This window comes from Argopecten irradians, chromosome 16, assembly GCF_041381155.1.
Source record: "Argopecten irradians isolate NY chromosome 16, Ai_NY, whole genome shotgun sequence".
NCBI classification, from domain to species: domain Eukaryota; kingdom Metazoa; phylum Mollusca; class Bivalvia; order Pectinida; family Pectinidae; genus Argopecten; species Argopecten irradians.
The window spans coordinates 26,150,537-26,169,963 of NC_091149.1; the positions used below are offsets into that span (position 1 = coordinate 26,150,537).

The following is a 19,427-nucleotide window of genomic DNA, read 5'->3' on the forward strand; positions in this document are numbered from 1 at the left end:
TTTTCTATATTATCCACACAATGTGTTTCTTGTAAACAAAGAACATCACAGTTTTTCTTTTTTGTCCAAAGAAACACATCTCTCCTCTTTATCCTATCAGAGATCAGTCCCCTTACATTCATTGACATTAACCTTATACTACCCACTGTCATGAGAATCAAATACCCCATGCTCATTTTGCCCACCTGGGAGAGACCCCACCACTCCCCATTCATCCAATAGTAACTTTTATAAATAGTGTTTCCTTTGAAACCTGGGTGAGGCTCTCTGAGGCCCTTTGGCACCCCTACCCTGCAGGTAGGGCGTTAGAATTGTACCTGCTGCCCCTATTGCATGATCGTAAAAGGCGACTTAATTTAGGATCTTATCTTTTCTCTTCTTCCTAACTGACTTTATCTTTCCTAATGGCACCGCCTCACTTTTGGACTTGAGTTGAGCGTTCAACCATGTGAGGAAGGCTCTGGGTACTGTCCCCTGGCCGAGACACACCAAAGTCTATAAATATAAAAGTGGTAGTCTCTGCGTAGCGCTCAGCATACAGGGAGTGGGACGACTGGTTCGCCCGTTGTCAGTATAATGTGACCGGATGGGGTGTGTTGCTTGGTGTCCTCGGCGACATGCTTCAGTGATATATCACTATAAAAAGGGCAAAAGTTCCACTATACAAGAAGACACAACATGAATATACCGCAGTCTCCCAAAACACGCACCTCGCACAACATACACGCAACACATCACATACATGGGAGGCCGTCGTTACATAACCGTAGCTGTTAATAGGACGCTAATTGAATCAAACAAACAAACAAACAAACAAACCTTTTGCACCCAAGGGAATACGCCAAGAGCCTTGATTGAAGCCCTGTGGCACTCTAAGGGTTTAAGATGCTCCACTGCTGACAAATAGTATTTTTTCCAAATAAGAAATAGGAGCAGACGATTTTTTTTCCTTTTCTTAAGTTACAAAAGTTACTACTTTACACTTTTACCATCATTGGAACATTTGAGCTTCTTATTTTAACTCAAGAGAAGTAACAGAAATAATTAATTTTGTCCCGAAAACATTCCTTGACACAATGCCCTATAGTACAGATTGTGTATGCACCAAAAGCAAAATATGCCGTATATTTTCATGCTCACTAATATGGAAAAGCTTTTAATATGTTCTTCAAAATAAAAAATTATTAACATTTTGAGAAATACATTACTTACAATGTATATCTTTAATTATTTTAAATACCTTTACATTGAAGTAAAATAAGAAGCTCAGACTTTTCAATGATGGTAATAGTGTAAAGAAACTTTTGTTACTAAAGCAAAATACTGATTCATCTGGTCCTGTTTCTAACTGATATAAATGGCGTTCGTAAAAGGTGTATGACAAACCAAAAATTAAAAACTTAATTATACAAAAACAAACATTTTCATGGTTGATGGTACCTTATTATTGTGATATGGCATGTCTTCATTACTGTTAGGACATCGTTTCAGTGTTGACCTGGAGTAGAACACTTGCCTCTGTGAGGAAGACTCTGGGTTCTTTCCCCTGGCCGAGATATACTATAGTCTATAAAAATGTTTGCTACTGCTCCTGCTTAGCGTAGGACGACTGGTTTTCTCGTTCCATTATGATGCGATCAAAAGTGCTTTTGTGGTGTCTTTGGTGACTTTAATCATATAGCACAGCAAAAATGGCTTACATTTCCACTATTGCAAAGATACACAACACGAATATACCACAGCCTCCCAAACATATAGACATTCACACGTAAACATCGCATGCGGGAGAGGTCATCCTTAAATGACCTGGTCTATTAATAATTGGTCCATATCATCTTCCCCTCTTTTGTATTTAATTTGGATTGCCTTTGTTTAATGTAGTCAAATGATATTAAGTTCTCAAAAGTAACTGAAATTAAACAATTATAATTATTTTGATATAACGGTAACAAATGCAATTGCAAAACATTGTAGTTTTGTAAGACCATTTAAAGCTCTGTTTGTTTAACAATTTTACACACTTAGCATACCACGGCCCCTGGGTGACCTTGAGGCTATTGTAAGAAGAGAAACAGACCATGACATAGAAGACTGATCTCGGAAATAGTTCGGTTTGTATAATTCATTATCAGGGGTATTTAGGCGTTACCATACGTACAGACTGACAGACAAAAAGGTGAGATGATTTGTACATACTTTGTACAAATATGAACGTATATTTTGGTATTTCTAAAACTGTCCTCTCTCTGTAGTATTTGTTGTTTGTAGATGTATTGTTACATAGATGACAATGCCTGACCTATATGTGTGGTGATCCGGTGATGTCAGCAAACTCGGCAGGTTGAACAAGGATAGTGGGGTTTTTTAATGTAAGGATTAACTTGAATATGCTTTTTTATGTTATGGAAATATCTGAGTGTAATCTAAGCGGCTTGTTGAGAGTACCTTCAGAATTTTGTAATATATCTCGATCCATATTCACATTAATCGCTATAATTCAATTTACTGAAGGAATCTCGTCAAATTTCCATAATAATAGGGCTCTTTTTTTCTATAAAATTCATTACGCAGTTATCTCAGCCATTGAGAAGTGACGCTAGAATTGGCGACGCCACTATTTCCTTTATGGAGTGATAACTAAATTTCAAGCTAATTGAAATGCTCCTTACAAGCAAAATTGAAATATATATTCAATAATTGATAATCATGATTTACATAAAATATAAAAGCTTTGGGTTGGCTTAAATTTTTATAAAATATTGAAATATATTCTCAAGAAATAAACAAAAACACTCGTATATGCACAAGTAATTGACAAAGAACAGCGAGATGGGGGTCATTTCAGCCCACTCACAATGTTCTAGTAGAGTATTGCAAAATGAAGAGAGCCGAAATTGATATCGAGCATCGATCTTCGACTTTTATTTCGAGGACTCGTTTTACTCTACTGTGTTCTGCCTGGAGACATTGACATTGTGTGCATCGTACTCATTCACTTATTGTGTAACAAATAACATTGGATAGATCTCTGATAAACCACATTTATTGGGGTCCAACCTCAAGAAAATGTTCAGAAGAAAACACATATTTTGCACATAATTTGTAGATTTTTTTTTGTTTATCATATATTCTTCATATATGTTAACTATTTCATTAAATGAAATTGTCGATTGTCTGTGCCTTGCTTTCTAGTATTTTGAGCGAGTTCCAAAACCTTCTATCTTTTTTTATTTTCAAGTGATTTCTGTATATATAGCTATCGGATATCAATTTGCTACGTATTGAATTATTACTAACTGCACTGAAAGTTATTTTGGTTTTTATCTAGACGTTCCTCTGACAGAGAGCCTCGTGATCTTTTGTTTTGAAGTGGATTATTCTACTCAATGGAACATGAAAAGGCAGAGTCCACTGACGAAAAAGGGATAATTAGCAAATATTATGACGGGATTCATTTTCCAACTCTAGTACCTGGTGACGTGAAGGACCATTTGAATGCAGTGAAGAACCTGAAACATAGGGAATGTGACATACTTCTCGGCGCGTTTCCCAAAAGTGGTGAGTGAATTATCTATAGTGGGTACACGCTAGACACTCCATAGAAGAAAACTAGTTTTAGCACTGTTTCATCAAAAGAAACCAAAACACTACAAAAACTGGGTCCTTGTTCTTAAAGTGAATGATATCAACTAGTATTATAATCAAAGAAGACAATGCAACCATAACCTCAACTTATTATAAAGGTTTGTTTGTTATATATTCAATGGAGTAAGAAAAATCCCTCATAATGTAAAATGTATGCAAACTATTCCGATATCTGAAACTATCTAAGGCCTTGACAAGCAATTGTATCACGTGATCATTCACTATGAAGAGGATGATGAATGTCACTGATATTTGGAGACAATTTTTGTCCGTCTTTATAAATCATGGCGTAATGGACGCTTTATAAACTTACATGGTATGTATTTTTTCGCTTCAAGTCGTTTTATTTTCTTATGCCCAAAAAATGTTGCCCTTAAAGTATTTTGCTGTTTTAATGTTTAAAAGAACGTTTTTGTATTAAAACATAATCAAACGATGCATAACACAGTACCTGCTATGCAAGAACTAAAAACTGTAAACATAAAAATGCAAATTGTGGATACCTCTAGATCTACTGATTAATAAGTTTAACTAAAGTAACTAAACAAAAGTAACTTGAAAGGTTTTTTTTTAATTTCGTTGTCCTTTCTTTTTTCAATTCACAGGAACGCACTGGGCTTTCGATGTTTTGTACATGTTACAAACTGGCAAAGCTGAGTACAGTTTCGATAAAATCATTGCCTTGGATTTTGAGCCAACAGAAAAATTTGATGCCTTAGATAGCCCCAGGGTTCTGGTTACTCATTTTTATCCTCAACATATTCCGAAGTACATGGTGGACGAGAAATGTAAGATTGTTTACATTTATAGAAACCCCAAGGATACTGCAGTATCTGCACATTTATTCCTGCAACGATTTGACATGGTTGGTTTCCTAGGTTATGATGGAGAGTGGGAACAATACCTGGAATTGTTCACAAAGAAACACGGTACGATCTTCAACATTCGCAGAACTTGAAGATAAGTGTTGATTGGTGAAATCTATTTTAAATCATAGCGTTTCAATTATTTTCTTTTATTACAATGCTTCTTCCATCACTTTTGATAACAAGATCACAAAAGTGATTCCAAATATACATGTATAATATAATCTTAGCTCACCTGGCCCGAATCGTGTAATTTTTAATGAGCGACGTGAAGTTATTTTAGCTTCTTTTTGCATAATGTTTTCTCTAAAATTCCTATCGTTTGCATATCTATCATATATACCATCCTTTCACAATAATTAATCAATCCACTAATAATCATTGTCAATTAACAACTTTAACCTCAACTTCAGAGGACCCGGTTAATAGTCCAAGTAATACTGTACATTAAGGGTTTGCCAAGCTGTATTGACATCACATGAACAGTTTGTGTGTTAGGTTTGGTGATGTAATAGGGACGTATAAACTGATTTTTACATTTGTTTCAGTTTACTACAATTCCTGGTTCGATCATGTCAAGTCGTGGATGGAATTCAAGAAGACAAATCCACACCTTCCTATTCTCTTCATGTCTTATGAAGACATGAAAAGGGTATGTGTTTACTTATAAAACTTTACCTATCAGCATTTAACGTATGCTGTGGCTTTCTGTGTTTTGGAAAAAATTATAGATTTTGTATCCAAACCTATTTTCCATTTCCACGCAGACAATTATATAAAGTATACATGCAGTTCCACCACGTGGTAGGGCTAAGTTACAGTAAACGTGGAAATTTAAGCGAGAGTAAATATTTGCTAATCATTTCAAACGCGCTTAGAATTTTGTAACTATTTAAAGAAACTCCACCGCCGGCAGAGTATACACGATACTCATTATTTGAACAATAATTGGTGTTTTATCGTGTATATGTATGTATAAATAACACGAAAATCATATAATCTATTTGGCTTTTGGTGCATGCGCACTCAGTACCTCATTCCATGTAGGACATAGTGCCACGAAACTTTTTCGGGATGCATTTATTTTATTTCTAATATTTTTATCTTGTACTAAAATCAGAAGCTCAGAAACTTTTCAATGGTGGTAATGGTGTAAAATAAGTAACTTTTGTAACTGAATGACACACGAATCAGTCTGTTCCTGCTTTTGATAAAGACAAAAACACCACTTGTCAGCGTTAGTGTTATGAAGATATAACACACAAATCGGAGTGTACTCTGAATAAACCGCGAAGCGGTGGTTTGTGATGAGAGTACACTTAGAGTTTTGAGTTATATCTCCATAACATAAAAATTATATTCAAATTAGTCCTTATACTTGTAATTCAATTTACTAAAGATAATCTATTCAAAATTTAGTTTTTTTCCTATGAAATAGTCACGCCGTTATCTCTGCCATTTAGAAGTGATGTTACAAACAGCGACGCCACTTTCCCCTTTATGGGCTTATAAAGTAAATTTTCAAGCCAATGAAAAGGCTTGTTACAGGTAAAATTGACTTATATAAACTATAATTGGCCACATCCCGAAGTTACATATATCGGGAAAATATCACCGACGCGAAATGGCTACTCTAACAAATCACGAAAAGACGCACTCACCAAAATATCCACGTTTACAGTATTTCGGGGATGATAACGTGCATTGGGTATCGGAAGTAAGAACTTCCATATCATAGTATTCAAAAACATTTCATCGAATCATTAAAAATTCTCATCATCATATCTTTCATGGATACAGTTGAATATGATTCAGGATCTACGAAGCTGCGTCCAAGTAATAGCAGAACATCTCGGAAGTAAACAAGATCCAGAGTTCCTTGACCAGGTGGCAGACAAGTGTCAGTTTAGCCCCATGTCGAAAGCAAAGACCGCAGATAAAACAGAAACGGCCATGAGTAAAGACGGCAGCAATCCTTTCTATAGGAAAGGTAAGATAACAAGGTGTTAATATAAATATATGTTAGATGTTTAACTGATGATATCTCCCTCCCATATAAGGGTAAGAAACCAGGGTATCCGTGTAACGTCTGATATGATTTTATTAAAATTCTCTTTTCATAGGAAAGGTAAGAAACCAGGGTATTCATGTAAAGTCAGATGTGCTTCAATTTGAAATTCTCTTTTTATAGAAAAGGTAAGATACCAGGGTATAGATGTAATGATATGTATGTTTAACTAATGATGGACACTTTCTCTTTTATATATAGGAAAGGTAAGATACCATGATAATGTAATGATAGGTATGTTTACTGATGATTGACACTTTCTCTTTTATATATGGGAAAGGTAAGATACCATGATAATGTAATGATAGGTATGTTTACTGATGATTGACACTTTCTCTTTTATATATGGGAAAGGTAAGATACCATGATAATGTAATGATAGGTATGTTTACTGATGATTGACACTTTCTCTTTTATATATGGGAAAGGTAAGATATGGGAAAGGTAAGATACCATGATAATGTAATGATAGGTATGTTTACTGATGATTGACACTTTCTCTTTTATATATGGGAAAGGTAAGATACCATGATAATGTAATGATAGGTATGTTTACTGATGATTGACACTTTCTCTTTTATATATGGGAAAGGTAAGATACCATGATAATGTAATGATAGGTATGTTTACTGATGATTGACACTTTCTCTTTTATATATGGGAAAGGTAAGATACCATGATAATGTAATGATAGGTATGTTTACTGATGATGGACACTTTCTCTTTTATATATGGGAAAGGTAAGATACCATGATAATGTAATGATAGGTATGTTTACTGATGATTGGACACTTTCTCTTTTATATATGGGAAAGGTAAGATACCATGATAATGTAATGATAGGTATGTTTACTGATGATGACACTTTCTCTTTTATATCTGGGAAAGGTAAGATACCATGATAATGTAATGATAGGTATGTTTACTGATGATGGACACTTTCTCTTTTATATATGGGAAAGGTAAGATACCATGATAATGTAATGATAGGTATGTTTTACTGATGATTGACACTTTCTCTTTTATATATGGGAAAGGTAAGATACCATGATAATGTAATGATAGGTATGTTTACTGATGGTAGACACTTTCTCTTTTATATATGGGAAAATCAAATACCATGATAATGTAATGATAGGGATGTTTTCTGATGATGTGCTTTAATTTGACATTATCTTTCTATAGGAAAGGTAAGATACCAGATTAATATATAAAGATAGAGATATCTGTGTTGTACTAAAATTTGGATTTTAATGGATAGTCTATATTTCTACTGAATATTTGTAAATATTTCAATCTATGAATACCCAAAAACATATACTTAACACATAACAGAAAGGTTGTACTATTTCTAACAATTTCCTAGTGTTATAGTGTATGTGGAACGAGTCATTTCAAATACAAACCGTGCGCATTTTAGTATAATTTTACAGCTTTATGTATATAGATATACTTGCTAATCATTTAATGGGAATCATTTTGTGCTAATAGCATAAAAATGTGAAAGTCTTTAGACGACAAGAAATAATGTAAGTAAATAGCATCGAATAAGATCGAATAAGATGCTATTACTAACAATGAAAAAATGTTACAGGTTTAGTTTACAGTACTTAGAAGTGTTGGTGGTGTGGCTCAATTCCGTCTTTCCATATTACAGAGTTAGCTCCCTTGCGGGTAGGTATCGATTTTTACGTCATTATTTTGTGAGCGCAATTCACGTCGTTTTCTCTGAAACACATGGAGTCACAATCAATACCTACCCGCAAGTGCAGATAATTATGTAATATGCAAATTCGGAATTACGCAGTTTCCTCCATTTTAGGTGTCGTAGGAGATTGGAAGAACATGTTTACTGTCGCCCAGAGTGAGATGTTGGACAAAGTGGTAGAAGACAAAATGGCGGGCATTGATTTGAATTTCAAATATACATTATAGTTAATGATGAGATTTTGGAATAAGTGATGACAGCATCAATTCTGTTATGCATAGTGAAATGAAGGACATTTAAAACATTGTCTTCAAGTGTCACATGCCATTATTTTTATGGATATGAATTTCAATTTTTATGTCGCCAACAAAAAATAATTTCATTAATGGTGACAAACAACAATATTTGTTCATTTGAAATATGAGACTCATTAGCACCAGATACATATATGTACATATGTTACAATGTTAACACATACATATATGTACATATGTTACAATGTTAACACATACATATATGTACATAAGCTACAATGTTAACAGATACATATATGTACATATGTTACAATGTTAACAGATACATATATGTACATATGTTACAATGTTAACAGATACATATATGTACATATGGTACAGTGTTAACAGACACATATTTGTAAATATATTACAGTGTTAAACAACACTATATGTTATGTTACATGTTACATATACATATTGTACATATGTTACAATGTTAACAGTACATATTTGTACATATGTTACAGTGTTAACAGATACATATATGTACATATTACAGTGTAAACAGATACATATTGTACATATGTTACAATGTTAACAGATACATATTTGTACATATGTTACAGTGTTAACAGACACATATGTCATTGTACAATATTTACAGATGTACATACATATATGTACATATGTTACAATGTTAACAGATACATATGTACATATGTTACAATGTTACAGATACATATATGTACATATGTTAAATGTCAAAGATACATATATGTACATATGTACAATGTCAACAGATACATATATGTACATATGTTACAATGTTAACAGATACATATATGTACATATGTTACAATGTTAACAGATACATATATGTACATATGTTACAATGTTAACAGATACATATATGTACATATGTTACAATGTCAACAGATACATATATGTACATACATATGTTACAATGTTAACATATACATATATGTACATATGTTACAATGTCAACAGATACATATATGTACATATGTTACAATGTTAACAGATACATATATGTACATATGTTACAATGTTAACAGATACATATATGTACATATGTTACAATGTTAACAGATACATATATGTACATATGTTACAATGTTAACAGATACATATTGTACATATGTTACAATGTTAACAGATACATATATGTACATATGTTACAATGTAAAACAGTACATGTTAACAGATATATATGTACATATGTTACAATGTTAACAGATACATATATGTACATATGTTACAATGTTAACAGATACATATATGTACATATGTTACAATGTTAACAGAACATATTGTACAATGACAAGTTACAGACATCATATATGTACATATGTTACAATGTTAACAGACACATATTTGTACATATGTTACAATGTTAACAGATACATATTTGTACATATGTTACAATGTTTACAGATACATATATGTACATATGTTACAATGTTAACAGACACATAGTTGTACATATGTTACAATGTTAACAGATACATATATGTACATATGTTACAATGTTAACAGATACATATATGTACATATGTTACAATGTTAACAGATACATATATGTACATATGTTACAATGTTAACAGATACATATATGTACATATGTTACAATGTTAACAGATACATATATGTACATATGTTACAATGTTAACAGATACATATATGTACATATGTTACAATGTTAACAGATACATATATGTACATATGTTACAATGTTAACAGATACATATATGTACATATGTTACAATGTTAACAGATACATATATGTACATATGTTACAATGTTAACAGATACATATATGTACATATGTTACAATGTTAACAGATACATATTTGTACATATGTTACAATGTTAACAGATACATATATGTACATATGTTACAATGTTAACAGATACATATATGTACATATGTTACAATGTTAACAGATACATATTTGTACATATGTTACAATGTTAACAGATACATATTTGTACATATGTTACAATGTTAACAGATACATATATGTACATATGTTACAATGTTAACAGATACATATATGTACATATGTTACAATGTTAACAGATACAATATATGTACATATGTTACAATGTTAACAGATACATATATGTACATATGTTACAATGTTAACAGATACATATTTGTACATATGTTACAATGTTAACAGATACATATATGTACATATGTTACAATGTTAACAGATACATATATGTACATATGTTACAATGTTAACAGACACATATTGTACATATGTTACAATGTTAACAGATACATATATGTACATATGTTACAATGTTAACAGAACATAGTACATATTGTACTAATGTTAACAGATACATATATGTACATATTTACAATGTTAACAGATACATATATGTACATATGTTACAATGTTAACAGATACATATATGTACATATGTTACAATGTTAACAGATACATATATGTACATATGTTACAATGTTAACAATACATATATGTACATATGTTACAATGTTAACAGATACATATATGTACATATGTTACAATGTTAACAGATACATATATGTACATATGTTACAATGTTAACAGATACATATATGTACATATGTTACAATGTTAACAGATACATATATGTACATATGTTACAATGTTAACAGATACATATATGTACATATGTTACAATGTTTACAGATACATATATGTACATATGTTACAATGTTAACAGATACATATATGTACATATGTTACAATGTTAACAGATACATATATGTACATATGTTACAATGTTACAGATACATATATGTACATATGTTACAATGTTACAGATACATATATGTACATATGTTACAATGTTAACAGATACATATATGTACATATGTTACAATGTTAACAGATACATATATGTACATATGTTACAATGTTAACAGATACATATATGTACATATGTTACAATGTTAACAGATACATATATGTACATATGTTACAATGTTAACAGATACATATATGTACATATGTTACAATGTTTACAGATACATATATGTACATATGTTACAATGTTAACAGATACATATATGTACATATGTTACAATGTTAACAGATACATATATGTACATATGTTACAATTACAGAACAATGTACATATTAATGTTACATATGTTACAATGTTAACAGATACATATATGTAATATGTTACATATACATACAGATACTATATGTACAATGTTACAATGTTAACAGATACAATGTACATATATGTACATATGTTACAATGTTAACATGTGTTAAGGTTAAACACTTGTATACAATACATCCACATCTCAGTAATACATTGTTTTTCTTGATGAGGGAACGCCGTTTGTTTTGGTTAGATTATCAATAAATATTCCATTCGTTTTATCATACAAGTGGATAATGAAATCAGGTTTGCATCCTTGGTCAATAAAGCTTATTGTTTTGTTATTAGGATTTGTTTATTGTTTCAATTTTCAATTCCAACACCCAACATAGAGTATGACAAAACGACACGATAAATATATAAAATTAGAAGGGATGTCCAAGATGTTTTAAATAACCGCCATGTCCAAGATGTTTTAAATAACCGCCATGAGCAATAAAATATGATATAAACATTCATTGCATATATTCTAAACAATGTTCTGCCTTAAAAGTTCTTCCATATATCTTGATTAATATTTCGTTTGTAAACAGAGGGACAAGTAATATATAGGTTTATCGGATCGAACCATTTTTATAAGAGTTTGACATTCATGACAGCGATGTACTCGTCTTCAAGAGGAATTATACGTGTATAAAAGAGATAAAAAATATAAAAGCGTCGTCGGCAGGATTCGAACCTGCGCGGGGAGACCCCAATAGATTTCTAGTCTATCGCCTTAACCACTCGGCCACGACGACTTAAAGTCTGTAGGCTACAGCTGATCTCCGAGTTACAGCATACTGTACTGTAAACGTGAATAAGCTGTATTAGAATATAATACACAATACGGGTTTTCTTTCACATTACATGTTACTTAGCTGTTGTAGAAGTTTATATTCAATGAATATGTATTTTAGGTCAAAATGATAAAGAAATCGAAAAAACTCACATAATTTTATTGTGGTGACCTTTAACCCAAATCACCTTGATCTCTCTCTGTTTGATGCTTCTTAGTGAGGCAATTCCATTTGGAAAAAACAAAAACAAAAAATACAAAGGCATTTAAATATAGTCTGGTCCTTCGACCAAATGATCTAATTAAGCCAATTCATAAAATTCTTATAAGTAATATAAGGATATATGAATATTGACCTTTGACCTTAAATTTCATTACTGTATATACTTCTTCCCTGAATAAAATACCAAAATATCAAGAAAGTCGGTCAAAAACTGCTTTAGTCACTTTGAGCCTGTGTAGTATGTGTAGCTTGCCAAGATCTATACTTAGCAGACGACATACAATACAACACACAGCAATCTGCTGCTACGCTATGTTAACACAGATAGAAATGCTGACCGGTATAATTATACACAGATATGCGTATGAATACATTATCAAGTTACTCTCTACTTTATCATGCCACACTGTCAGTCAGTAGAGGTTTGTTATCTATATCTTATTTTATACACTTTATTAAAAGCCTATATGAATGGAGGACAGAAAGGAGAGATATCACTTTATTTATTTGCTTTATTTAGTATTGAAAATAATAATTTGCATTTTAATGTATGATTTGTTCTTAGTTCAGAGGTCAAAGGTCAGGATTGATGCAAAAAATAGTAAATTTGCACTTAACATTGAGCACATTACGTAATTTATGTAATATATATGCATGCTAGGTCAGTTTAAATGTATAGTAGCAAGCAACCAATTCTACAAATACTTAATCGTGCATACGACAGATGTAACCTGTAAACTGCCAAGTAGCCACTTGAAACTCGTACTGATATCAGTCTTTTCCCACAGCACATTTAAAAGTTATCCCAGTCATCAGAACCTGGTGACCATATGATTAAGAAATCGTAATCTGATCAAGATTGACATGATGTGATACTTTTTTAGGTATTATATTTTTCATCAGGATTATTTTAGTATTTTAGTATTAAATAAGAATATTGAGCAAATATCCAACGGTGTTATTGGACTTACATTTGGCTTTTCTGTAAGACTTAAGTTACAATTTGAAAATTAGCTCTTATTTAAGATTCTTGATATGCCGTTTCTATTTGGGATTTATTTGGGATTTTTTTAGAAAGAAATCAGTATCAAAATATCATCGCTGTAATATGTTTGAATGCGCATAAATAAGAGATGTTTTTCGTTCAGTATGGGCAGGGTTATTTGAGTATTTGAAAAAAGGAAAATTTAGCAAACGAGAAACGTTGACCTACATTTGGTTTCCTTTTGCTCAAATTTTAAAGTTTGCTTTTATTCAAAATATCTTGACTGTACTGTCTTTGAACTAGCAGAAATAAGGTTAACCTAATATCTTCACGAGTTTACTTAATTTAGTATCACGTCTAAGAAGAATGAACAGTCGACTGACATTGAGTTTGTAGATAAGGTTAATTATAATTCTTATCGGACATGTGCTTTCAGCTTAAGACTTCACAGAATTGCAAACAGATAAATAGCAAAACAAATTATCAAATGCACATATTTAATACCTGCTTAAATTATAACATATTAAGTGTATTATTATAAAAGATTGTTTGGCTATCAATAACTTGTTGTGTTTAAAGAAAATTTGACAGTCGTGAAGACAGCTTGTGAATATGAAGATAACCATACATTTACCCTGGGACGAAGGGTTAAGCTATAACTTGGGAGACATTGGACATTCTTGACCGAACGTTCCACGATGAAGGGTTGTATAGCTGCTACACTTTTACTAAGCTTGGCTGGGGGTTCCTTGGCCTTTCTGTTCGGAGGACCAGCGCATGCGTCATGCAAAGCACAATGGTAATGCATTTTAAAAATTAAAGCAAAATGTATCACTTTTCCAATTTGTTTCTAATCTAAGCAATACTTTGGCTATCAGACATTTATAATATGTAATCTGTATTTGATATTCATTCGCGCCGAGTAAATATGCTTGTGATGTACTGGCGCACTACAAGTTAAATGCCGGGGCAAAATTAGGCTTTAAGCAATTTTCAAACAGATATTCACAACACAATGTATATATTACAAGTAGCAGTTTGTTTAAACAAATTTAACAACAATCTAAAGACGTTTGTTACCGAAATATCGACTTTTTTATATCTCAAACCATTGAAAGCCGTCACAATCTGGATACTGTCACAGTTTGGGTATACTAAGCTTGTGTTATATAATATATATATATATATATATACTGAAATGTAAGATTTTGTGTGTTCTAATTTTTAATTGCAGTTCAGGAAGAATTTATTGAATTTTGTATAAAACAATGGTAAAAAATAATTAATTTTTAATTTGTGAACATTTGTATATTTCAAAATATTTTATCCAGGATGATAGGAATGGCTTGCAGCCAAGTGGAATCGGCCTTACTGAACCAGATACAAGCTTGGTCTGGACCAGAGAACTGTAAATCTGGCCCTATCAACGAGAAGTGTCTCTATGTGGTAGGGTAGTATAGCGATAGCTATAGTTATCATTCTTTATCATCATACAATACTACTGATGTATTTTCTGATATGATTGTTTATGAATATAAAAAAGAAACATTCAATAAATACATATTACATAACGATACGTTTACGATTCTTATAAGTACAAAACCTGTGCTATGTTTTTGGGATATGATACACCCAATAGATATTTCAATGCGTAATACACAAATTGAAAGATTTACTTCAGAAATAAACGTTACGTGATTGGTTTAATCTGATACGTGACGTATAACATATCCATGTCCAATCATATGAAATTACATATTAAAGGTAAATAATATTCTACAATGGGACAAACCTGCAGTTCTTAGTGAAAAATACTCATTATTGAAAATGGTATTTGCGACCGTATATCATATCTTGTCTTAATTTTAAGAATGGTGCGTTTTACGTTGATATCGCATGTAAAGTAAATTGCAGCAAAAGTAATGAACTAACCATACGTGTTTTGTATTTTTAAATGGTTTTGAATAAATATGCGACATAAAGTTAGCTTTTAATAAGTCCTGCTCCAAACTGCTCGACATTCTCATGCAACCCAAGATAAACTCTAATAATGAGCTATGTTTGATGAGAATACAATGTGAGACAAATACGAGGAGACCCATCCTTACATGTTCGAGGTAATCCGCTTCTTTCTTACGAGAACTGTTTTTTTTAGCTAAAGAGTAACAGCGGTGGCGTGATGAAGTTGACACACGAGACACCACTAAAACACTATATTGATGACGTCACATTCACTCTTACGTCACAAGGCGACGCTTCCTGCCATATAGACGTAAGATAATTCTATAGAAAATAATGTAACGCTTCAACCTTTTCTGTTTCAAATATTCTACCGGGAAAAACGTTGATATATATTTATACAATAAAAAGTAAAAACAAAAGCAATCTTAATGACAGCTAATTATTAGCTCAGACAGATTATTTTGTTCATTTATAATTTAACGAATACAGATATGTTGCAATTGGCTGATTAACATAACTGCACTATTTCAACTTGCATGTTACCGTGCTTAGGATTCACGAAGATAATGTCGAAATTATTCATAGTAAAATGTCTGTTGATTTATGTAATTAGAGATTCCTAGTTGAAGGGTTTGTAGATTATGTGACAACATTAGAGATTCCTTGTTGTAGAGTTTGTAGATTATGTGATAATATCAGAGATTCCTTGTTGTAGGGATTCTCCACTGCCGAGACTTGGTATGCTGTTCTGGACTATAGCACAAACTACTGCAACATGTTTAATCTGTTGCAAGGTAAGTATCGTCAATCCCTTATTCACACCTGAAATGTCATCATTATTAAAATCTGAACAGTTCAAATGTCTCTTTATGTAACCGTTTATTAATCACAATGTCCGTCTACATGTTGGTTGGATGATTGATTACCGTCCTATTAACAGCCAGGGCAATTAAAAGACGGTCGTTCGTGAAGGCGATGTGTTATGGCGGTGTGTGATTTGAGAAACTACAGTGTGCTCGTGTGGTGTCTCTTTGTATTGCTGGAAATTTGTCACTTTTATCCTTTTTATGGTACTTTCTCACTGAAGACACCGACCAAGCACATCCAATCCAGTCACATTATACGAATAACTGGCAAGCCAGTCGTCCCACTCCTTTTATGTAAATTGCTCGGCAGGAACAGACACTAATAACTTTAGGCCAGTCTGTCCTTCCCGATTGGCTGCCAAATCATTCCTCTGATTTGTTTGGAAACCCATGACGGCCTTCGTTGCCACGAAATTAAGAAAATATTGATAATGTAGTTCAGATGTGTTCTACTCGAGGGATACTTAACATTTTCATCGACGGTTTGAAAATTATTGCTACATGGCAAGTTTAGTAGCCCCTTCTGGCAGTTGGTAGGTCATTTCATTTATTAAAGAAGTTTATGGAAGGAAATAAATCGGGAAAAATGGACTGGATTACTGAAACAAATATAACTAACATACATAGTTCATTGTCCAGATGTATCTCGACAGGTGGTACACGGTTACATGTTCACGTATTGTATAATGTCTTCCAGAACCTTATCAGGCTTATCTAGAACGTCATTCGGCACGTGATAAGTTATTTGCATGGCTATGATCTTGTTTATTTTACAAATTATTCTGTTTCCAGTTGAAGGAATATAAATTATTTCAAAGAATTTTCATATATTTCATATAGCGAGGGTCATTAAAGGATGTTACAGGTTTAGTAAGCGGAGAAAAATGTATTTTCCTCTCATTTACATCGGCATTGGCTAGATGACTACATACACGAAAATGATTCTGTGGCAATGTGTATAGATACCTTAACCACTTGACCACTGCGGCTCCTAAAGTATAGTTATTATGTCAGAACAAAATATGTTTCCTATGAAAAACATCGGTTTTCCAAAGTACGTCGATATAACATTTGTGTGAAAATATTACCATACATTTTCCGTAAAGATATTGTCTATTCAGTTTCATTTTACGTCTCCATACTTTACATGATAACTGAAGAGAATAAAGGATAGATAAACAAGCTTGATACAATCTATATATAATGATAAATGACAGCTGTGTATCATCTTTTAACAGGAGCGGGCCTGACCACAGCTACGGGGTACACTGAGACTGCCTCTGATGACACCTGCACCCAGAGATCCTCTGCCAACTGTACCAGATATTAAATTAAACACATTTACATTAAACAATGTATGTTTTATTATTTCGCAACAAGCATTATCAGTGGCTTGGTAATCTAACCAGGCCCCGATTTCTCGAAACAAACTTAAGTCAAAAACTGACTTAAGTCATAAATTTTCATATAAGTTACATAAGGAGAAAAACTTAAGTAAGTCTGCACTTAAGTTTCGAGAAATTGAGACAAGATCAATCTTTTATACAGATATGCTATGGGGCGTGTTATCGCCCCATATCGAATATATTCTTAGCGGAATTGCTCCATACAAGCATGGTTAACATAAAAACGAAATCCAATCCCTATAAAAATACTCATACGACTTTTTATTTATATTTTATGCAATAAAATCGTCATTTGAATGTGACGTAATTATTCAATAAAAGTCGGTCAAAAGTGGGAGGAGCTTACTCAATTGAACAGCGAAAGAATACTCTTCACCTAAGGTAGAATTATTCATCAGCGACGACAAAAAAGTTGAATATTTTATTGTAAAATAAATATGACAAAGTAAATTTCAGAGAAAATTTTATTTCATCAGATCAGAACTTTAAATATATATTCATTTTTTGTTAAAAGTTGATATATAGCGTAATAACAAAGATTTTGTACCCGGCCACATGTGTGATGTGCAACGAGGCGAAGATGACGCACGCTTACATACTGGAGTTTGCCGAAGTTGTCAAAACACCGGTGTTCAAGTAGCAAAACGTGTTTGAGATTGTCGTCTGATTTTACGATATTACATCCTTGGGAGCCATGTGATTATATAATTTACAGTTAGATCTATCGCCATCTACAGACGGAACAATTTCACTTGTGTTCGATGAGTACAATGTATTTGTGGTGACGCGTAATTGTCAACACGTGGATTACTAGCGGTGCATGTTTTCTAATACACATGATTAAATTCTCAAAGAACAAAGAAAAGATTATATGTTTATAACTGACCTCTGTCACAGGGTCCACGCCCGTCCACCCCAAAGACTCGATCGTAGGACGAACACAGACACAGAGGTATAATGTTTACATTTGACAGCACTACACGTCGCCCCGGTCGGGATATTTTCCCGGTTTCTTTATACAGTTGTTAATTTAAAATATGTTGGTATCATTTATAAATATAAATATAAAACATATATGTATTGTTTACTTTTTTTCCAAAATTCTATGAAAAACAATATACAAGTAATGTTGCGTTAAAATGTAAACAAAGCCATGTGTTTCTTTTTTTTTAAATTAGCCCCTTTAAGTTACATAGAACATTTTCATACGCAAGTTCAAAGTTCAATGTTACCATGCAGTTATGGTAAACAAAATCGGCTAGTATTTGCGTATAGTGAACAAGTCTAACAAGTGTAAATATGAATATATGCAAGTCATGCCGTTCCTAACATCGCTGATACAACGACGATGTAGTTTTTTTTAATAAATAAAGAGTTGATTAAGAAATTTAAAATTATAGATAATTCTAAATAGAATATAATTGATACTGCCTTATTCATCAATCAATCATCTATAGAAAATATGTCAATTCTTAAAATGCTGTATTAATTA

At 32.3% G+C, this 19,427-nt stretch overlaps 2 protein-coding genes and 1 non-coding gene across 4 annotated transcripts; 2 read left to right on the forward strand and 1 right to left on the reverse strand.

Moving 5' to 3' along the window:
- The first annotated feature begins 2,056 nt into the window (after positions 1–2,056).
- Positions 2,057–14,409, forward strand: LOC138310700 (sulfotransferase 1B1-like). 2 transcript variants are annotated; one of them, XM_069252033.1, is made up of 6 exons: positions 2,057–2,176; positions 3,329–3,558; positions 4,251–4,574; positions 5,060–5,163; positions 6,327–6,501; positions 14,281–14,409. In XM_069252033.1, the coding sequence occupies exons 2-6, from the start codon at positions 3,387–3,389 to the stop codon at positions 14,358–14,360; spliced, it is 855 nt and encodes a 284-aa protein (XP_069108134.1). In that variant the 5' UTR covers positions 2,057–2,176; positions 3,329–3,386; the 3' UTR covers positions 14,361–14,409. The 2 variants fall into 2 exon arrangements, with proteins under 2 accessions (XP_069108134.1, XP_069108133.1); XM_069252032.1 differs by lacking the exon at positions 14,281–14,409 and adding an exon at positions 8,402–8,864.
- On the reverse strand, positions 12,374–12,455 carry Trnas-aga (transfer RNA serine (anticodon AGA)). The gene has a single exon. It is a non-coding gene; the product is annotated as a tRNA-Ser (tRNA).
- On the forward strand, positions 14,298–17,883 carry LOC138310702 (uncharacterized). The gene is made up of 5 exons (XM_069252034.1): positions 14,298–14,500; positions 15,033–15,147; positions 15,857–15,973; positions 16,379–16,457; positions 17,768–17,883. The coding sequence occupies exons 1-5, from the start codon at positions 14,400–14,402 to the stop codon at positions 17,857–17,859; spliced, it is 504 nt and encodes a 167-aa protein (XP_069108135.1). The 5' UTR covers positions 14,298–14,399; the 3' UTR covers positions 17,860–17,883.
- Positions 17,884–19,427: the final 1,544 nt, after the last annotated feature.